Raw genomic sequence first — 19,716 nt, forward strand, 5'->3', positions numbered from 1 at the left:
ACAAACTGACCCCCGCCCCACTGGGGGTCCAGGCAGGGAGCGAAGGGTTGGGAGGAAGGGGAGAGGTAGGTGGGGTCCAGGACCGATGGAGGGAACACAGCAGGGGACATGGGGGTCCCAGGAAGAAGACCCGCGGCGGGGAGCAGTGGCAGAGGAGACAGCAGTGGGCCCCCGGAACAATTGAGGGTTGGTAGGGGAGGGGAGGTGGGGGCCCTTGACCCCTGAGTCTAGATTCCCTCCCCTCCCCCTTCAATGCACCACTTCAGCTCAGACCAAGCCCCCTCCCCCATCCCATTTCCTCCCAGCGTGTTGAGAGCCTCTCATTTGTTCTTGCCTAATGCCTTAATTTGTCTTTTCAGCCAATTATCACAACGTCAATTTGATGCTGAGAGGCTCCACGTAGAAGCACAGGCAGGACTGGCCAGTTCTTGGTGGCTTTGAACATTTCCTACTGAGGCCTGAGTCCCTGCCATCCTGAGAGGTGGTCCCTGTCAGGGTGCTCTGGCATTCTGGGGGCACTGCCGGGCTGGGGGCTTTACACCCACATCTCACCTGGTTTTCACAGATGTGGGCATAGGGCACGGGGGTTTCGGGAGCCCCGGCTTCATGTTTCCGGATGTCCCTGCCCTCTTATTTGTGTCGAGGTCATCGGCTTGGCCTGTATCTTCAGTAGAAAGCCTGGTCTCTCTGCACCTCATCCCCCTCTTGGATGGGGCTGGGGGGAGCAATGTCTGGGTGAATTCCTCAGGCCTGTCTCCCAACTCTTTTGTTCTCTTTTGCCCACATACAAGCTGCTATGCAAACCCTCAGTTCAGGGTTTCATACTAATGACCACATTTCTCATACTAAAGGTCCTATTTGGTTGTTTTCCATATCTGCTGTCTTTTTACACACTATTGGTTTTTACTTCCACTTTTACCTCTTTAATCACTTTGTGCTTATTGTATGATGTCTTTTGATTTTTCTGCTATTATTATTTTTAGTCCTCAAAGTGCCAGTGTGTCTGCTGCCGTCCCTCATGCTGTGAGCTCATCTTTGTCAGGAGTCATTTCTTCCATGGAGCCCCTGCCCTGGGGTGGACATTTGCCTTTCTTGGGGCCTGGGTGGTCTCTGTGTCCTAGAACAGACTGAGAGGCCCACGGTCTCCAGGGATGCCACCCAGCCACCCAGAGGAGCCCTCCCAGTGCACCCCTTCGGCCTAGAGTGGACGCCTGGTCACTCTCAGCCATTGGCCCAGGGCCTGGCTCTTGCCGAGTGGACAGCAAAGCCGGCGCGGCACTTGGGAGGGTGTCTCAGGGGTGCCCCTTTCTTTTGAGCAGGTGGGGGGGGTGGGCACAGCCCCTCCCCTGACTCTGTCTCCACTGGGATTGGCTGGTCCTGCCCTCCTGGCGTTCCAGGTGGTCCCTTCACGGAGGACCAGCCCTGAGCCCGGGGAGGAGTTTGCCAATGAGCAGTGCTGACCAGTGGTCACTGCAGCTAAAGGCCTGGGGCTGAATCCAGCCCTGGTACTAGGAGCCAGTGGTGTGGGTTGAATTGTTGAATCGTGTCCCCCCAAAGGTATGTCTACATCCTCTCCCCCAATAACTGCGAGTGTGACCTTATATGGAAACAGGGTCTTAACAGATGTGACCAAGGTAAGTCAAGGCCGTGAGGGTGGGCCCCATCCAATGACTAGTGTCCTTGTAAACTTGGACACAGACACGCAGGGAGGTGGCCGTGTGACCAGAGGCAGAGATTGGGGTGAAGGAGCATCAAGGATGCTGGTGATACCAGCACCAGGATGGAGGCAGGAGGTCCCCCAGAGCCTGCGGAGGGAGCACGGCCCTGCCCATACCTGGATTGTGACTTCTGGCCTCCAGGCTGTGAGAATAAATTCCCCTTGCCTTAGTCCCCATTGTGTGGTCCTCTGTTGCAGCTGCCCTGGAACTTAACACAGGGGACTGTGGACAGGTGCTGTGCCCTCAGGGCCTCAGTTTCCCCATCTGGCCCTTTCTCACAGTGGTGACCGAGATTCGGGAGTAGCACTTGGAGCTGGATCCCTCCAGGCACCTGATGAATTGCTGGTTTCAGCCCCGGTGGTCCTGCCCAACCTGGGTACCCCGCCTCCATCCACCTAGACATCACGAGGCAGCTGGATGCTCTGTTCCGGGCCGCTGCCGCTGAGGCCCAGTCACCACTCTGGCTCTGATTGAATTAGGTCAGACTTAGTCACCCTTTAAGGGGCTGTGGCCTTGGCGTGTGGAGCTAAATGGTGGTTTAGGCCTGCTGGGCACAGAGCTGGTTCCAGTGCCGCCAGAATTGTGGGCTGCGGGGCATCTGCACCATCGCTGGTGCTTCCTGCAGCCCGTCTAATGTGGGGCTTGGCTCCAGGGCACCTGAAGGGGACTCGAAGGCAGGACATGTTCGTGGCCTCCGTGGGGTCCCTGGCACCCTGCAACATGAATCTCAGTGCACAGGGCAGCGTCCCCGTGGTGTGGCCTTTGATTCCGCAGTCCTGGTAAGCCTCTCTTGTTTCTGAGACCTCCGACCTCTTTCTTAAAGCCACCTGAAGGCAGGTGTAAAGCATATGCATCAAGGCCTTCACAGCCACACCTGTGCCCGTGTGTGTGACTAAGCAGCCAAGCGGGCTCAGAAAACAGCCCATCACAATTGGTATTTTCGTTGTGATGGTTCAGTTTCGTTGTTTTTACTGTTCCCCTTTACAGATGAGGAAGCAGACAGCTGTGGACTGTCCTAGGTCCATAGCTGGTCAGGGCAGAGCCAGGGTCCCCCAGCTGCACCCCTACTTGGGCTGCCCCAAGGAGACCGGGCTGCCACGCCAGGTGTCGGGACGCCTGTGTGGCACCTCCCCGCGGGTCAGCTGGCTCACTCAGAGAACGGGTGACTGGCACCCTGGTGTCAGGGCAGCTGCGAGCACAAGACGAGGCCCCGGATGTGCTGGGAGGCTTGGTGGATATTGTGGGTGGAGTTTGCTGACAGCACGTGTGGATTGGGACAATGAACATAACAATTTTTCTCTTGAAAAAGTCAGAAGTTCTGGCAATGCTGGGCCTCTGTTCTCAAAGGGCAGCTGTCGGCTGGAGCTGAGAGGGACCCCTGCTTAGCCTGAGGATGGCAGGTGGCCCAGTCCCACCCCTGACACAGAGGTGCCATCCCTCATTTAAGTTCCCACCAGCCGGAGGCCGAGGTGTTTGGGAGCCTGGCAGTCACTCCTGGCTGGGGGCTCAGATGCTGAGATGAGATGGGGACGGGGCACTCATCCCCTAGGTCCCCAGCACCACGATTTGCTGAGAGACAGAGCAGTGTGGGCTTTGCGTTTTCGTGCTGACTTATTGACAACTTTTTCTCTAATGGGGAATTCTGCCTCCAAATGCCATTTGACTCTCAGATGTAAATGGAATGAAATAAACTGATGATCACTAAATGCTAACATATTAGAAGAGAGCACTCCTTTGGCATCTGGTGAGCGAAATGGACTTCTTAATTGATGTAAAAGTTGGTTGATGTGAACAAATCGAGACAAATGTGCTCTTTTGATTTGCCTCCGAGTGGGAAATTAAGTGACTCAAGTGGACTTTGTTCTTTTGTTTGTTTTAATTAATTTTTGTTGTTGTTGTTGTCTTTTGCGGTACGCGGGCCTCTCACTGTTGTGGCCCCTCCCACTACGGAGCACAGGCTCCGGCCGCGCAGGCCCAGCGGCCATGGCTCACGGGCCCAGCCGCTCCGCAGCATGTGGGATGCTCCCGGACCGGGGCACAAACCCGCGTCCCCTGCATCGGCAGGCAGACTCTCAACTACTGCGCCACCAGGGAAGCCCCCTGTTTTAATTAATTTATTTTTTATTTATTTTTGGCTGCATTGGGTCTTCCTCGCTGCACGCGGGCTTTCTTTGGTTGCGGCGAGCGGGGCCTACTCTTCATTGCAGCACACAGGCTTCTCATTGCAGTGGCATCTCCTGTTGTGGAACACGGGCTCTAGGCATGCAGGCTTCAGTAGTTGTGGCACGTGGGCTCAGTAGTTGTGGCTCAGTCTCTAGAGTGAAGCTCAGTAGTTGTGGCACACAGGCTTAGTTGCTTCACGGCATGTGGGATCTTCCCGGACCAGGGGTCGAACATGTGTCCCCTGCATTGACAGGCGGATTCTTATCCACTGCGCCACTGGGGAAGTCCCTCAAGTGGACTTTGAATGCACTGACACCAGAACATACTAAATGTGGAAATGCAAATGCAGAAGTCCTGCAGAGCTCTCATGTTTGGGGGGGAGAGTGGGGAAGGTGTGCCTCTCCCTGCTCTGGGGATGCAGCCGTTTCTCCCCTGGGGGAGCTGGGGCCACAGAGGACCCGGCCGGGCCATCTGGACATCTGGCCACAACGAGCAGGGTCTCCGAGGGGAGACCAGAGTCCTGGAATGCACACAGGGTTAGCCCAGGATGAGGGGCTGCAGGGGGTTACCAGGGAGAAAGGGAGGGAGGGAGCCTGTAAGGGTTGAGCCTCTCCAGTGTCCTGGGGCCACCAGGACAAATTATCACAAACCTGGTGACTTACAGCCACAGAATTTCATTCTCTCATAGGCTGGAGGCCGGAAGTCCAAGATCAAGTTGTAGGCAGGGTCACGCTCCCCTCTGAGGCTCTAGGGGAGGATCCTTCCTGCCTCTTCCAGCTTCTGGGGTTCCAGGTGTCCCTTGGCTGTGGCCACGTCACTCCAGTCTCTGCCTCCATCTTCATGTTCCTTCTCCTCTGTCTCTCTTCTTCTGTCTCTTGTAAAGACACTGTCATTGGATTTAGGACCACCCTGATCCAGGAGGACTTCATCTCAAGATCTTTCACTTAATTACATCTGCAAAGACCCTGTTTCCAAATAAGGTCACATTCTGGGGTTCTGGGTGGACATGAGTTTTGGGGAGACACTCTTCAGCCCAGTATGGGCCCTTTAACACTCACAAACCAACAGTGGCCACAGAGCTCCAAGGAGGAGGGCTTCCTGGAGGAGGTGGCAGGGCTCTGCTGCCCAGAGAGCTGATATATCTCCCCCTTGGGTTCAGGGACCAGTGTTATTTGGGCAAGATCATCCAACACTAGCTGAGACCCTGGTGTTGGCCCAGCTCTGTACCAGGCCTAGGGCAAGGGTGAGATGGGCCCGGGACAGCTTCCCAACATCCAGGTGGGGAACAGGATGTGTGTGCAGCGGGAAGGCACTGGTTGGGAATTTGAGTGTTACCTGTTCTGTTCCTAAAAGGACAGAGGGCTGGGAGCGATCAGCAGGTGAATGGATAAGTAAACTGTGGTCCATCCAGATGGTGGAATATTATTCATGGCTAAAAAGAAATGAGCTATCGAGCCATGAAAAGACACTGAGGAAACTTTTTTTTTTAATGGCTCATTTAAAATATATCTGTTTATTTATTCAGGTGTGCCGGGTCTTAGTTGCAGCACTCAGGATCTCTTAGTTGCGGCACGTGGGATCTAGTTCCCTGGCCAGGGATCAAACTCGGGCCCCCTGCGTTGGGAATTCCTTAAAAGCATATTACTAAGTGAAAGAAGCCAGTTTGAAAAGGCTACATACTGTAAACTTCCAACTACATGACATTCTGGAAAAGGCAAAACTATGGAGACAGTAAAAGGATCAGTGGTTGTTAGGAGTTGGGAATAGGAAAGGATGAACAGGCAGAGCACAGAGGATTTTTAGGGCAGTGAAACTACACTGTATGATACTATAATGATAGATACATGTCATTACACATTTGTCTAAACTCAAAGAATGTATAAGGCAGAGAACCAACGCTAACAGAAGCTACACACATCAGTTAATAATAATGTATCAATCTTATCAATCATTGTAACGTTAATATTAACAAACATATCACAAATGCAAGATTGACAGTAGAGGGAATCCGGTGTAGAGGGAGAGGGGGAATATTGGAACTCTGTACCATTTGCTTTGTTTTCTGTAAACCTAAAATTGCCCTAAAATGTAAAGTCTATTAATTAAAAAAAAAAAAAGATGACAAGGAGCCAGTTCCTGGGTTTCCGGCTGCAGCAAGGCCACAGCAGGCAGGGCATGGAAGTGTCAGTGGGAGCCCCCATCCCCAGGCTGTGTCCAGAACCCTGTCCCCCAAGACCCTGGCCTCCCTGGAGCCCCTCCTAAAGGCCGAGCCATGTGTCCGTCACCCCCGTCTTGGATCCAGGACCTGCAGCCCGTCACTGCCCCGAGTGCCCCACGTCACTCTGGCATCCGCTGGGTGGATGGCATTGTGGCCACTGGATTATTAAATTGCACTTGATTGGGGCACCTCCACGCTGGCTCCACGGTGTCCTCAAGGGCAGAGGAGGAGCGGAGGGCACCGTGGGGAGGTCAGCTTCAGCCCAGGCCCCCGAGAGGCTCCAGGCACGGGCTGCCTATCCTGGCTACATGATTGGCAGGGCCGGTGACCAAAAATCAGGAGAAAAGTGCCATGAATGGTACTAATACAGAAAATGTTCTTCTTTCTTCTTCAGTCTCTGACGATTTGTCCTGGTCTTTTCATTGGTGATTTAATATTGTTCTAAGTGAGGAAAAATTTTAAGTTTAAATTATTAACATGAATTTTACCATTCGTCTCTGTATTGTGTGATGTCAGTTGTAAACACAGCTGTAAGATGTTTCACTCTTCAGGGAAACCACCCAAACTGCATGATTCCTACTTCACGGTGAGTTCGCGCATGTGTGTTTTGTTGTCACCATGTTAGTGGAAACGCTGCCCAAGACTCAGGCAGCTGATTTCACCCTCGAATTCACACACTCTGCAACCCTCTGCTTCGGTGAGTGAGGTGGCACAGAGGAGAGGGGCTACGGTGCTTTCTCTTCCTTCTGCACCATCGTTTCGGTGTAACTGGGTGACTCATGTGGGAAGAAACACGGGTGAGAAAGGCCAGGATGGGTCCCTGCCCACGTGTGCTCTCAGGACACCACTATCTTTGTCCTGTTTAACTCATGTTCTGGTTCCAACAGAGGCAGCCCCTTGGCTGCCAGCTGCCTCCCCTACTCCACCCCACTTACTCAGTTGTAGACATAACATGCTCACCCTATGTACTGGATTGAAAAGCATCCCCCCAAATTCATGTGACCTTATTTGGAAATCAGGCCTTTGCAGATGTAATTGGGGATCTCAGGATGAACTCGTCCTGGGTTTAGGGGCATCCTTCTAAAAAGAGGATGCAGAGAGATACAGACCCGGAGGAGAGGCCTGTGAAGGCATAGGCAGGGGTTGGAGGGATGTGGCCACAGCCAGGGGATGCTAAGGACAGTCCCACCTCCAGAAGCTGGAAGAGGCAGGGAGCAGATTCTCCCCTAGAGCCTTAGGAGACAGTGCGGCCCTGCTGGCACGCTGATCGAAGACTTCTGGCCTCCAGACCGCGGGAGACCACACCTCTGTGTGGCTGGCTCTTGTCATTTTGTACATTCAGTCTCACCCCCAACGAGCTGACCCCAGACCCCTGGAAGGAGGCCCTGCCGACCAGCAGCTCCTCATGTCTAGAACCCCCACTCCTGGCCTTTGGGCATTTCCCGTCCCTGCCCCTGGGGGTTCAGGTTGTTGCAGGTGGAACCAGCCGAAACCCACAAACCCAGTCAGGGCCACAGGGGAGGCTGGTCTATGCAGCCTACAGTCTGCGTGGGGAGGGGGAGCTGTAGCTCTGTGGGCGCATCACCGCCTCCCGGTCAGTCCCCCATTCGGACCCAGGCCCCCGGCGCACAGCAACCCCAGCCTGGGTGCGTCATCCGTCTCTTGTCCCAACACTGCTGTCTCCTCATCCCTGGGCTCCAGACCTTAGGTCTCCCCCGGCACCTCCGTCTACCCCCTTGGCCAGGCAGCAAGGGAAGCCCACAGCCTTGGTGCCGGGAGGGGTTGGCCGCCACTCTGCTACCTTCTCCCGGTGACCTCAGGAAAGGGACAACCTCTGTGCGTTGTGCTCAGGAGGGCAGTGCTTGCACGTTTGTCCCCCAAACACTCCGGGCTCAGGGCAGGCACTTGGCGAGTCTCTGCTGATCAGTGACGCTGTGTGCAAACAAGGCACTGCCAGCTCCACTGCATGTCTGCTAATTTTGGAAGCTTGTGCCTTCCCCCTCCCTCTGGAGGCCTTCACACCCGCCACTGAGTCAGTGCCGACAGCTGCACCCGACACCACATGGGCAGGATGGTCCTGGAAATGGCCGTACACCCCGTGTGGACGGGCCTCAGCTGCTCCCTGCCTCACCCCCGCCCAGGCGGAGCCTGCAGCCCCCAGAAGCAATGGCCTGAGGAGGTGCGGAGGACCGGTCCCACTTATGGGGAGACTTTGGCAAGAGGGGGCTGCTGAGTCACCCCAAGAGGCCTCTCCAGGATGACCCAGGCCCTGCCAGAGTCCCTCCATTTGAGGGACAGCAGGGTGTCCTGAGCAGGCCCCAGTCTGGATGCCCAGGCTTGCTCTGCACCCAGACAAGTCCCCGCCCTCTCCAAGCCTGTCTCTCCACCTTCAGATGAAGAGCTGGGACCTGCAGAGCTCTGCTCTCCCGCCCCCAAGCGGCAGGCTGGGGAGGGGCCCACCTGTGCGGGCAGTGGGGCCAGGCCAGGAGGCATAGGCCCTCCTCCTGGGGGACTGGCCATGGCACTCAGCCCTCTTGACCCTCTGGACTCACTGACCTGAGGGCTCCACCTCCTTCACTAGGCCTGGGTAGGGCCAGGCTCCCCCCACCCCCACGTTTCTGCCCCTCTCCTAGCTAAGCCAATCAGAGTGTGCAGGGCGGGCCAGCAGCCTCACTGAGGTGGTGCAACCAGCAAGTGAGGGAAGAGCCTTGGCAGGGGTGGGGGTGGGGTGTCCCAGTGACCCCAGGGGTGCAGGTTTTCTCACCAGCGTGGATGCCAGGTCTCCTGGAGTGTCTTCCAGCCAGATTCCTTGTTCTCCCTTCCCCTTTACCAGGGGCCGGCGCTCTGGTCCCCATTGTACCCTGAACCTCCTGGGTGCTCAGCACAGCACGATGTCCACTAAGCCTGGGGTGAAGCCCCCCGCACCCTACCTCCCAACCCAAAGGCAGGGAAGCCGCATCTTAACAAAGTGCCCACTGAAGCCTGAGACCACGGCCAGGAGGGTCAGCCCAGCCTCTCCCAGGTCCCTAGGGGCTCAGCCCCCACCGAAGGCCCCATGCGTCCGGGGAGCCCACCGTGGCGCCTGCAGACGCTCGCTCACCAGCATTCACACCTTTGCAACCAGGAGGGATGTCGCCAGGGGGACACGACACGGTCTGGGAGTGCTGGTGGCTGAGGGACAAACAGCCCTCATGGAGCATGGAGCAGCCAGGGGGCTTCTTGGAGGAGGGGGCATTCAAGCTGACAGGTGGGGAAAGGGAGGTGGGTTGCGGCCAGGGCAGAGGCTCCGCGGTGGGAGGCAGCACGGAGCATCCAGAGAGTGGAGAGGCCAGCTTGGCGGGAGGATGGAGAGGGTTTCACAGCCCCCCAGGACCCGCCCCAGCTCCTGGGTGTTTCCAGGTGAACTGGAGTCAGCCTCCCTCGCTTTTGAATAATTACGGGGAGCCTCAGCCCGGGTGCCTGAGTACAGGCAGGGGCAGAGTGGCCGGGGGGATGTTACGTCCAGCAGCCGCTGGCCTCCACCTCTGGAAAGGGGGATCACAGGCCACAGCAGAGCTACAGAGAGGGTGGGTTTCCCGTGGGAGGGGTCCGGGGGTCATCCCTGGGGAGTCCCTCGGGCATTGTCCTGTTGCCATGGCTCCCGGCTGCCACTAATCCTCGCCCTCCTCTCTGGTGCTGGCGTGACCTCCGCAGAGTGTCTCAGGGCTTCACCTCACTTGATCTCCTGGGGCTCAGAACCAGGGCTCAGAGGCCAGGGGGTGCCTGGCAGGAGTGGGGGCAACAGAGGAGAGGAAGGCAGCCTCAGGGTGAACTGACCACCTCTCCAGGCATCTTTTCTCCTTTGGAATCAGAGCCCCCAGGGGGGCCCAGGTGAGACAACCCACAAATGTTATGGTGTAGGGGGCATCCCAGCCTGATGCTGGGTTGTAACTGACCAAGCACCTGCCTGCTCACAGGGCCATGTCCCCCCTGTGTGCCAGGCACTGACCTCCCCCCCCCACGACCCTGCACCCAGGACAGTGAGCCTTGGAGAGGCTCTCCCTGGCCTCCTGTCTCCACTGCTCTCTTTCCCGTCACCCTGATCCTCTCCACTTATGACAGTCTAAAAGTACATCCATTGAATTATTTTTGATCTGTCACCCCTCTCTCTGCCAGCCTTGGAGCTCACAGAGTACGGCCTTGTCTGTCTTGTCCGCAGCAGCACCTGCACCATCCTGTGCAGCCACGGCACCCGGGCGCGCAGGGAACTCTGCGCCTCCCGCCTAAACGCATCCAGAGGGTGTGTGCGAATCTGCTGAGTATGCGACAGGCCACATGCACGTGCCAGCCAAGCGGGACATGCAGCCTGGCCCTGGCTTGCCACTTCGTCCCATCCAGAAGGCCTCCTGCACCCATCACCTGGGACATCTGGACCTCAGCGTGGGCCGTCCCAGCAGGTCATCAGGAGAGACATCAGCTTCCTTTTGGGCCACGGAGCCTCCATCTGCAGGCCAGGCTGGCAGCTGCCCGTCTGATGGCCAGCAGGACTCCTCAGCCCTTGGACAGACTGGCAGGGACTACAGGGGAGAGCTGCACTCCGAGGGGGTGGTTTTCCACTCCCCAACTCCATTTCCCCTTGGCTGGGCTCCTGGCCTCATGTCCATGGGTGTGGGGTCTGTGCAGCCTCCTCAGAGAGAGAGTTGGGGGACACGAGGGAGATAGCCTGGGGTGGGGGAAGGGAGGCTGGTGACTTCCTGAGCATATGGGGGTCTGAGTCTGGCTGGGGAGGGGGTACTGTGTGTTCCAGGAAGCAGCTCAGCCTCCCCAAGGGGAGCCTGTGTGAAGAGAGGCATTGGCCTCCGGGCTGGGATCCTTAGATCTCTAGGTGCTTTTTCTTGATTAAATCATAAGCCATGCTCCTTGTAGAAAACGTAATATCACAGAAAACCATGAAGAAGAAACGAAAGGGTCTAGGCACACAGCCCTGCTGAGGGACCTGCCAGTACCTCCATATACAGGGGCAGCGGGACGCTGTCCCCACCTGTCCACGTGCAGCCCATGGCTGCCTGCCTCCCCTTGGGTGAGGGTCCTGCTGTCTTGGGGGTCAAGCCATCATCTGAGAGCAGCTCATTTCATCCAACCAGAGCTGAGCTCCCCCAGATGGGAGCAGGGTAAGGGTGCTGGGGGCTGCATCCTGGTGAGGGAATGTCCAGACGCCCACCCAGCTCTCCCTGCCTGATGGAGCCCAGGTGCTCAACACTGCTGGTTAAAGTCACTGGCTGTTAAGGTGCGGCCCCTGAAGCAGCAGCAGCAGCAGCACCACCTGGGAGCTTGGCAGAAATGAAGATTCTCAGGCCTGCCCACCTGTGGAGTCAGCACCCTGGGCGTGACAGGCAGACACCTGCGTTTAGATGCCTTCTTTTGGGTGACTCTGATGCCTGTTAAGGGGAGACCCCAGAGTGAGCCACCCAGCCAGCTGTGGCCACCTGCTGCCCCTTGGCCGTCGTCCTGACCCCCATCTCTCGGACACAGCCCCACTCTATCCGTCAGAGTCAGCCTCCAGCGCTTCACCCCGAGTTGAGGGCCCCTCCTCAATCCTCCTCAGACTTTCGGAAGGGCACTTTGAGTCCCCTTAAACCCCTTCTGGGGGCAGGACCCCCAAGCTCGGGTCTAAGGCCAGAGCGGACAGAAGAGAATGTGGTGGGGGTGCCGCTGTTATCGGAGTCGCCGCCTACAGGACGAGGGTTGCGGGTGAACTGCGGAGGCCCGGGGAGGAGCAAGGGACAGAGGATGGACTGGGGGTGACCCGTCAGCACCCCGAGCCCCAGAGAGGAGCCCAGAGTCCTGAGCCAGCGCAGCGCGGGCACTTGGCTCCCCGAGGGCCCGAGGGGCTGCGCTGCCCTGCCCAGGTGAGTGCTGCGCGCCCCTGTCTCCCGCATCCCCGCCCGCGCCCCTTCCCTCCGCTCTCGCCAGGGTCCCTCACAGATCTCCTTTACCCTCTCCACGAGTCTCACCACCCTGCGCGCAGCCCTGCGCCGCCCTGGCACTCCTGGAGCTCTCCTGCCTCCGTCCTGAGTCCCTCCCCTCCCCTTCCGTCTGCCCCCAGCCTCGGCCGCCATCCTCTCCCACTCCCTCGCTCCCCACCCTCGCCACCCTCCGGCCTCTGGACCCGATGTGCCAGAGTCAGGGCAGAAACCTCAGGGAGACTGGGTCGACCCGCTCTGGCTCTGCCCACCGTGCCTTTCCCGGCCCGACCTCCCCACGGAGGGCGCCGCAGCGGTGGGCGGTGCAGCCGGGAGGGTTCTCGAGGAGGCTGTGGCTGGAGTGGGTGCGAGAAAAGCAGACCGCGGAGGGCGCAGGAGCCGCGGGGGCTCCTGGGTGGGGGGTGCTGGCAGAGGGGAGGCGGTGGTCCGTGAGCGGTGGGAAGAGTGCAGGCAGTGTCGGGCCAGCTCCAGGGCCCTGCCTTGCAGAGCACAAGGTGCCTGGTCCTGGGGTTCCCGGTGTGCTTCACCCTGGACTGGGGAGTAGAGGGGTTGGGGCCGTGGCGGCTGGGGATGGAACCCTGGCGTGTCCAGGCCTTGGCACCTGTGCTCTGGGGGCCACCCTCTCCAGAAGGGAGCACGCGGCCTGGAAGTTCACCTGTGTGCTATCTGCCCACCCAGGGTCCAGGTGGGGCCCTCACCTGCCCATTTGCCTTGTCCCTGCCCCTCCTGCCAGCTGGGGTTCTGGGGAGAAAGCGAGTGGGAGAGTGCCTGCTGCGCAAAGTGTGAGGCAGTCCTGGCTGCTGCTGAGCCTCTTTTGAAGAGAACAGGTTCCTGGGGACAGCGGCCACTCGAGGGGAGGACGGGGAGCCTCCCGGGCAGACGTGGTCGCTGGCACCGATAACAATGACCCACCATTGGTTCCCAGTGAAATAGTGACCGGGAGTTATGAGAAAGTATGTTGGGGGCAAAATGTGGCTTTGGAAACTTCTTGCAGGGCATGCAGACCCTGCAGAGACCCTGAGGAGGGGGCTGTACCAGCCTGGCCTCCCTGTTGCTGCATGGAGCCTACCCTCACCCACCTCGGTTTCCCCCTCACGTGGAAGGGATACCCCAGACCAAGGCTGCCTTAAGGACAGATGGAGTGTGTTTCCGGGGAGGGACAGGAGTGGGGGTTGCCATCGGCTGCACCCACGATCCAGGCCATCCCAGGGGAGGCAGGCCTGGGTGGGGGCCCTTGGGTGGTGCTGAGGCCTGTCCTCTTAGCCACGACATCCTCTGCCCATTTTCCCCCACCCTGCACAGGTGAGGCCCCAGGACCAGCAAGCCTCGATCTCGATCTCGGTGGCTTCCACGGCTGCCCCTGGGCTGCAGGGCCGGCTCCTTCCTGCTGACCTCACACTGGGTGAGCCTAGAAGGGATTGGACCACGCTGATCCTCCCCCAGGGCATGGAACACTTGAGCACCGAGGTCCCCTCCCAGGTCCCCTGGGGAGGCTCTGGCACATTCTCCACAGAGCCCAGGGCTCCTGGTGCTGGGGAGGAGGTGCTGGGCTGTTTGGGGCACGGGAGCGGGAGCGGCTATTGAGTACTACTATGTGTCGGGCATCTCAGCAGCTACTGAGCGCCACTGTGTGCCTGGACTCATTTCCTCTGCTCAGTGGCTTTGTAGGTGTCACCTATTACAGGGAGCCAGGGCTCAGAGAAGTGGTGTGACTTACCTAAGACCCCTTGGCCAGTGTGTAGGGAAGGGCTGGGGCAGGGGGTGGGCTCTATTCCCTGTGCCACAGCAGTGGGCAGGTGGTCCCTTCCTGGTGGGGGCCTCTGGGTCAGAAAGCCCCAGTGTTGGCCTGTGGTCGTTCCTCAGCTACCCCCCACCCCGAATCCCTTACCTGCAGAGGGGAAGGGCTGGAGGGATAAGTTCCCCACGAGCGTGTGATTTCTGTGACTAAGAAGATTGCTCTCTCTGAATGATGGCTCTTGCAGAATTATGTTCCGAGAGGCAGGAGCGGCAGGATCAACCTCATTTCGCTCTTCACTTCTCTGAAGTTTAGCTCAGGTGTTGGGGTATCTGGGGGGATGCAGGGGCCTGGCGGTCTGCTCAGCACCCTCTGGGTTCTGGGCAGCAGGAACACCTGGCCGCTTCCTGAAGACAAGGTGCTCATCTGATTTAGAATCAAACTCACGTTCAGGTGCGTCCGAGCTCCTTCTCCACCCAGCCCCCAGAAAGCCTCTGCTTTGGATATCTTTGGGGAGACGGTGTAGCCCCAGGACTCTCCACCCTGATGCTCACACAATCCACCTGGCTGTCTCCAGACCAGCGTCCTTCTAGAATTCATTCCCCATTAGCACCTCAAGGGAGCTTTAAACATTATTTTACATTTAATTTCTTTTTTAAATGTGAGGGGGCCCCTCTGTGCCAGGCCCTGGGGAACAGGGATCAACAGGTCAATTCCCACCCACCAGATCAAGCCTGCAGGTGTCCAGTCTCAGAGTGTCCGGGGTGTCCCTCCTGCCACCTGGGCACCAGCCCCACCCGCCCCTGCCCCCAACCCAGAGCACAGCCCAAGGGACCCCCAAGCTTTGTATTTTAAAACATCTTTTTTATTATTTATTTATTTATTTTGGCCACGTCTCGCGGCATGTGGGATCTTAGTTCCCTAACCAGGGATCGAACCTGCACCCCCTGCAGTGGAAGTGCAGAGTCTTAACCACTGGACCACGGGGCAAGTCCCCCCCACCCCCACCTGCCGCCAGCTTTGTCTTGAAATGTGTCATCCCTTGGCAGCCTACCTTGGCCTTTTTTTTTAAACAGAATTTTTGTCATACACCTCATATCAGGTCATGATATACAGCAGGTGCGCTCAGCACCTGGACCAGCAAATTCAGCAACGCACAGAGAAAGGTCTCTTTCCCCTTCAGGCCAGCCGGAAGCCTCCTCCAGGTGGGGATTCCAGGGGTGACAGCGTTTCTCTCTCCCCCGGCTCCCCCAGGTCCCCCCCGCTTACGGAACCTGTTGTCCTATCCTAACCCGCACTGTTCTGGGTTTCCGTACAGACAGCCCGTCTGCGTTCTTCAGGGTTTTCTCTTCGTCCTCGACTCTCTGTAGGTTGACTCTGACGCTGCTGCGTTTTTTCTTTATCCTGTTAGGGACCGGGTTTCCCTTTTGAGCAGGACTCTTGCCCTGAGTCAGTTCTGCAGGTACCTCTGCACCCCCACCTCTGCACCTGCTCCGAGGGAGTCCTTCAGCTCCTCTTCCGATTCTCCCATTCTCTCTTCATCTGTGTCCAGACTTTTGTGGGGCTTTTTTTGGTCCAAATGATGATGTTTTTCACACCCAAGAGTTGTAATTTTCAAAAATAGACACTTGTTCATTTTACTCCTTAGAAGCCAAATTCATTTCAGAATATTTTTATCCATACCTAGAGGATTCTAAACATTTTAAAACATATCTTAAGCACACTTGTTCAGTCATCTACTTTTATTTCACCTGAAATGAATCCACTGATCCACCTTCTCACTGTTGATTTTCTGGGTCGTGTTTCCCAGTGTCTGTTAGCTTCCGGGTGTGTCCGCCCATCTGGAACAGAGGGTTTTTCCCTGTCGTTGTCAGAGTTGGTTATTCTGCCGCCTTGTCTACAAGATTTCAGTTGCCCTCCCCAACCCTGGGGTCCCCAGTCCGGGCCTGGCGGCCTCTGTGCTGAGGTGACTTGGGAGCCCTGGGGGTCAGCTGACCCTGGCTTGTCATTACGGCCCTTTCCAGCCCCGCTCAGGCCCTTGTCTGGGTCCCCTGGGGGCACTTAGACTCCCTGCTAGCCCCACATCCCCTGCTGGAGGTGTCAGCCCTCATCTTCCCTTCCTCCTCTCCTCCTCATCAATGGAGGTATTTATTTTCTCCCGAGCATCACCGTTTTTATGAACAATTTAAACATAGAGAAAAGTACAAAAACGATATAATGGATACACGTGTGCCCATCACCCTGACCTGCAGATGCCATTCCCCCATCTTTGCCTCGGCTCTTTCTCTACAAAGCCCCATCACCCCTGAAGCCTTCCCTCCGTCCACGCTCCCCATATCGTTCCCCCGCCACACACGCACACATGCATTTCCTCCTGGCCAGTGGCTCAGGCTGTAATTCGTCTCTGCCTGTCGTGTGTTTGCTTGTTCACGGTGTGGGGTCCTCATATACCCCTTCCCGCTCGGTGCCCTCTGCCTGGGGCTTCAGACTTGCTGTCCTTGGGCTGGGGGTGATGGACCTGCCAGAGAGCATGTGCATCTATGTCCCTGGTCGTCTCCTTGGCCCAGTGACATCCGTGCTGTGGCGGACAGCTGTTGGGGGCAGGGAAACCAGCTCCTCTTGGCCATGCGGCTGGGGCTTTGCTGGGGTGACACGGACGTGGCTCACCAGTTGGACACTGGCAGAGCCTCTGCAGCCTGAGTTCCGGTTTTTCGGCCACACGGAAGGCCCGGCACCCTCCGATGGTTCTAGGAGGCAACCCAGAGTCCAGCTTTGGGGTCACCCAGGAGAGCGGGCCTGGCGGGTGTCACTGCACTTCTGGCTGGCCTGGGCTTGCGGTGCCCAGCCGATGTTTCAGCCTCCTTATCCTTCCCCCCACCCCTCTCCACCTGTCCTGCGAGTCCCCGGGGAGGTGACTCCCACCATCCTTAGTCCCTTATCTGCGAGTTGGGTGTATCAGTGCCAACCCCAGGACTCCACAAGGCCTCAGCGAGACGGTGCCAGCCACAGACTCGAGAGTGGCCATGGGTGAGCCAGGAAGGGGGGCATTGGGGTGGAGAGGGACGGTCAGGTCTCTGGAAGCCATCGTGGTATCGACAGACGGCGTCTGGGCTCACAGGGCCGCCTGCCCGTTGCCCCCATGGCAGCTGTCCTGCTGCTCCTTCCTCTCTGGGCTTGTTTTCCAAACAATTTGCTTAATGTGATTCCCGGCCCAGTTGAACATGAGTAATCATGTTTACCTGGCGCCATGGGGTAATCCTGCGCCTCCTGGGCCAATCCTGCGCCTCCTGGGCCAGTGGGGCCGGGCGCAGGGGAGACACCCTCCTGGTCAGTCGCTCCGTGTGCTTCATTCTCTTGCAGTGGATGTGCCCGGCGCTCCCGCTCACCCTGCCCTGCCCGCGGCGGCCACGATGGAGCCTCTGTTCCCAGCCTCCCCACTGACCAGCTGGAATGCCTCCTCGGCAGCCACAGGCAGCGGCGGCGAGAATGGGACGCTGGCGGGGCTGGTGCCCTCACCAGGTGCCCGGGCGGTGGTGGTGCCCGTGCTCTACCTGCTGGTGTGCACAGTGGGGCTGGGTGGCAATGCGCTGGTCATCTACGTGGTACTGCGTCACGCCAAGATGAAGACGGTCACCAACATCTACATCCTCAACCTGGCCGTGGCCGACGTGCTCCTCATGCTGGGGCTGCCCTTCGTGGCCACGCAGAACGCCATCTCCTACTGGCCCTTCGGCCCCGTGCTCTGCCGCCTGGTCATGACGCTGGACGGCATCAACCAGTTCACCAGCATCTTCTGCCTGACCGTCATGAGCGTGGACCGCTACCTGGCCGTGGTCCACCCCATCCGCTCCGCCCGCTGGCGCCGCCCTCGGGTGGCCAAGCTGGCCAGCGCCACGGTCTGGGCCTTTTCTCTGGTCATGTCACTGCCACTGGTGGTGTTTGCAGACATCCAGGAGGGGTGGAACACCTGCAACCTCAGCTGGCCAGAGCCTGTGGGCCTGTGGGGTGCCATCTTCATCATCTACACGTCCGTGCTAGGCTTCTTTGGGCCACTGCTGGTCATCTGCCTGTGCTACCTGCTCATCGTGGTGAAGCTGAAGGCATCGGGCATGCGCGTGGGCTCCACGCGGCGGCGCTCAGAGCGCAAGGTGACCCGCATGGTGGTGGTGGTGGTGCTGGTGTTCGTGGGCTGCTGGCTGCCCTTCTTCATCGTCAACATCGTCAACCTGGCCTTTGTGCTGCCCGAGGAGCCCGCCTCCGCCGGCGCCTACTTCTTTGTGGTCGTGCTGTCCTATGCCAACAGCTGTGCCAACCCCTTGCTCTACGGCTTCCTCTCCGACAACTTCCGCCAGAGCTTCCGGAAGGTTCTGTGCCTCCGCAAGAGCTACGGCACTGAGGACGTGGATGCCACGGAGCCACGGCCGGGCCAGAGCAGCCGGCTGCAGGAGGCCATGCTGTCCGCACGCAGCTGCGAGGCCAACGGGCTCATGCAGACCAGCAAGCTGTGAGCGTGGAGGCCGCGGGAGGGGAACCTGGGAGAGGCCGTCCTGGGTGTGTGGAGCGGGGGCAGGTGAGGGTACAGGAACCCACTGCCACCTCTTCTGCTTTCCTTCCCGGAGAAGGAGGGGGACTGGAGCAGAAGAGGAGAAATAGCCAGACAGCAGTGGGGGGAGCGGCCTCCCAAAGCAAACAGCAGACTGGAGAGGCCAGGCCGAGTGGGGCATACGCAGAGGCCAGACCCTGGAGGAATTCGGCTTCCTGTCCTCTCCACCCCCGAGAAATGCGCTCCTCCCACCCCCCAGGCCCGAAAACGGGTCCCAGAGAAGATGCCCTGGCAGCCTCACTGGGAAAGGCCTTGGGCTCCCTGGTGCTTGGGCCTCTTTGCGAGGCTGGAAGGAGAAAAGCCAGAATGTGGGGGTCACTTACCCGCAAGCCCCCATCTGAGACAGCCCTGCCCAGTGCCGCCCCCAACTCAGTTGTCCTTAGTTGTCCCAGAGCAGGATGCCGACATCAGGAGGGTGCGGGGAGCAGGCAGAGCCGTGCTGGGCAGGGGAAAGCCTGGGTCAGCGCTACCTGGGCCTCGGCACGGACCCCAGACAGAGGCCAAGCCCTGGAAACGAGATCACATAATGAGGGCGCTTGTGTTTGACAACCGCTCCCTGAATAAATTAGAGAATAAATGTTTGACTCTTTCCCAGAGCAAATATTGTCCCTGGAGCCGATTGAAGCCAGTGCAAATCAGAGCAAGTGGATCATACTCGGCTGGATGGGGGTAGGCAAACACCCAGCTGGAAGTGGGCAGCGGGACGCTTAGATGATAAGGCAGGGGAAAGTGTACACAAGCCAGCTAAAAGGAACGCCAGGGCTGGGGCTGTCCTGGCTCGCCTCCTGGGGGTGGCAGGGTTAGGATTCGGCCCCGGAGGATGCAGGGGATGCATCTGATTCTTCCATGGCTGGTGGGTGCGGGGAGTGGGTGGCTCGTTTGGGGCCCCTGCCCCCGTCCCTGATCAAGTGGGAACGCGGCCGCCTCCTGAGCCCCAGGCTGTCTCTGCCACTCCTGGGCTCCATCTTGGGGGTGGGGGTGACCAAAGCCACCCCCGCCCGGCCCTAGGGGGACCAGCATCCCAGGGAGGGATGGGTGCCTGGGAGAAACAGGTTCGTTCAACCAACCACTTCCCACCACCCCCGGGTTCGGATGCAAAGTGCATCCACTCAGAATAATTTGGGGGAGCAAGCAGATGGCTCAGAAATATCTGCCCAGGTCAGTTTCTCCCAATTGATTTGGCATCTTGATCTCCCTCCCCAGGGTAGTGCCAGCAAAGAGTGCCCGTGTGGGGACTGCAGACACCAGCAGCAACCTGACCAGTCCTGCCTGTGAGGGGTGTGAGGGGCGTGAGTGTGTGTGCATGTGTGCCTGTG

General features: G+C 58.5%; 1 protein-coding gene across 1 annotated transcript; it reads left to right on the plus strand.

Moving 5' to 3' along the window:
* The first annotated feature begins 17,171 nt into the window (after window positions 1-17,171).
* Window positions 17,172-18,315, plus strand: SSTR5 (somatostatin receptor 5). The gene has a single exon (XM_024759695.1). It carries the CDS (start codon window positions 17,208-17,210, stop codon window positions 18,303-18,305), a length of 1,098 nt encoding a protein of 365 aa, XP_024615463.1. The 5' UTR covers window positions 17,172-17,207; the 3' UTR covers window positions 18,306-18,315.
* Window positions 18,316-19,716: the final 1,401 nt, after the last annotated feature.

Source organism: Neophocaena asiaeorientalis, unplaced genomic scaffold, assembly GCF_003031525.2.
Source record: "Neophocaena asiaeorientalis asiaeorientalis breed wild unplaced genomic scaffold, Neophocaena_asiaeorientalis_V1.1 scaffold254, whole genome shotgun sequence".
Taxonomy (NCBI): domain Eukaryota; kingdom Metazoa; phylum Chordata; class Mammalia; order Artiodactyla; family Phocoenidae; genus Neophocaena; species Neophocaena asiaeorientalis.

Coding starts and splice junctions, on each gene's coding strand:
- SSTR5 (XM_024759695.1), top strand. CDS start 17,208: ATGGAGCCTCTGTTCCCAGCCTCCCCACTGACCAGCTGGAATGCCTCC.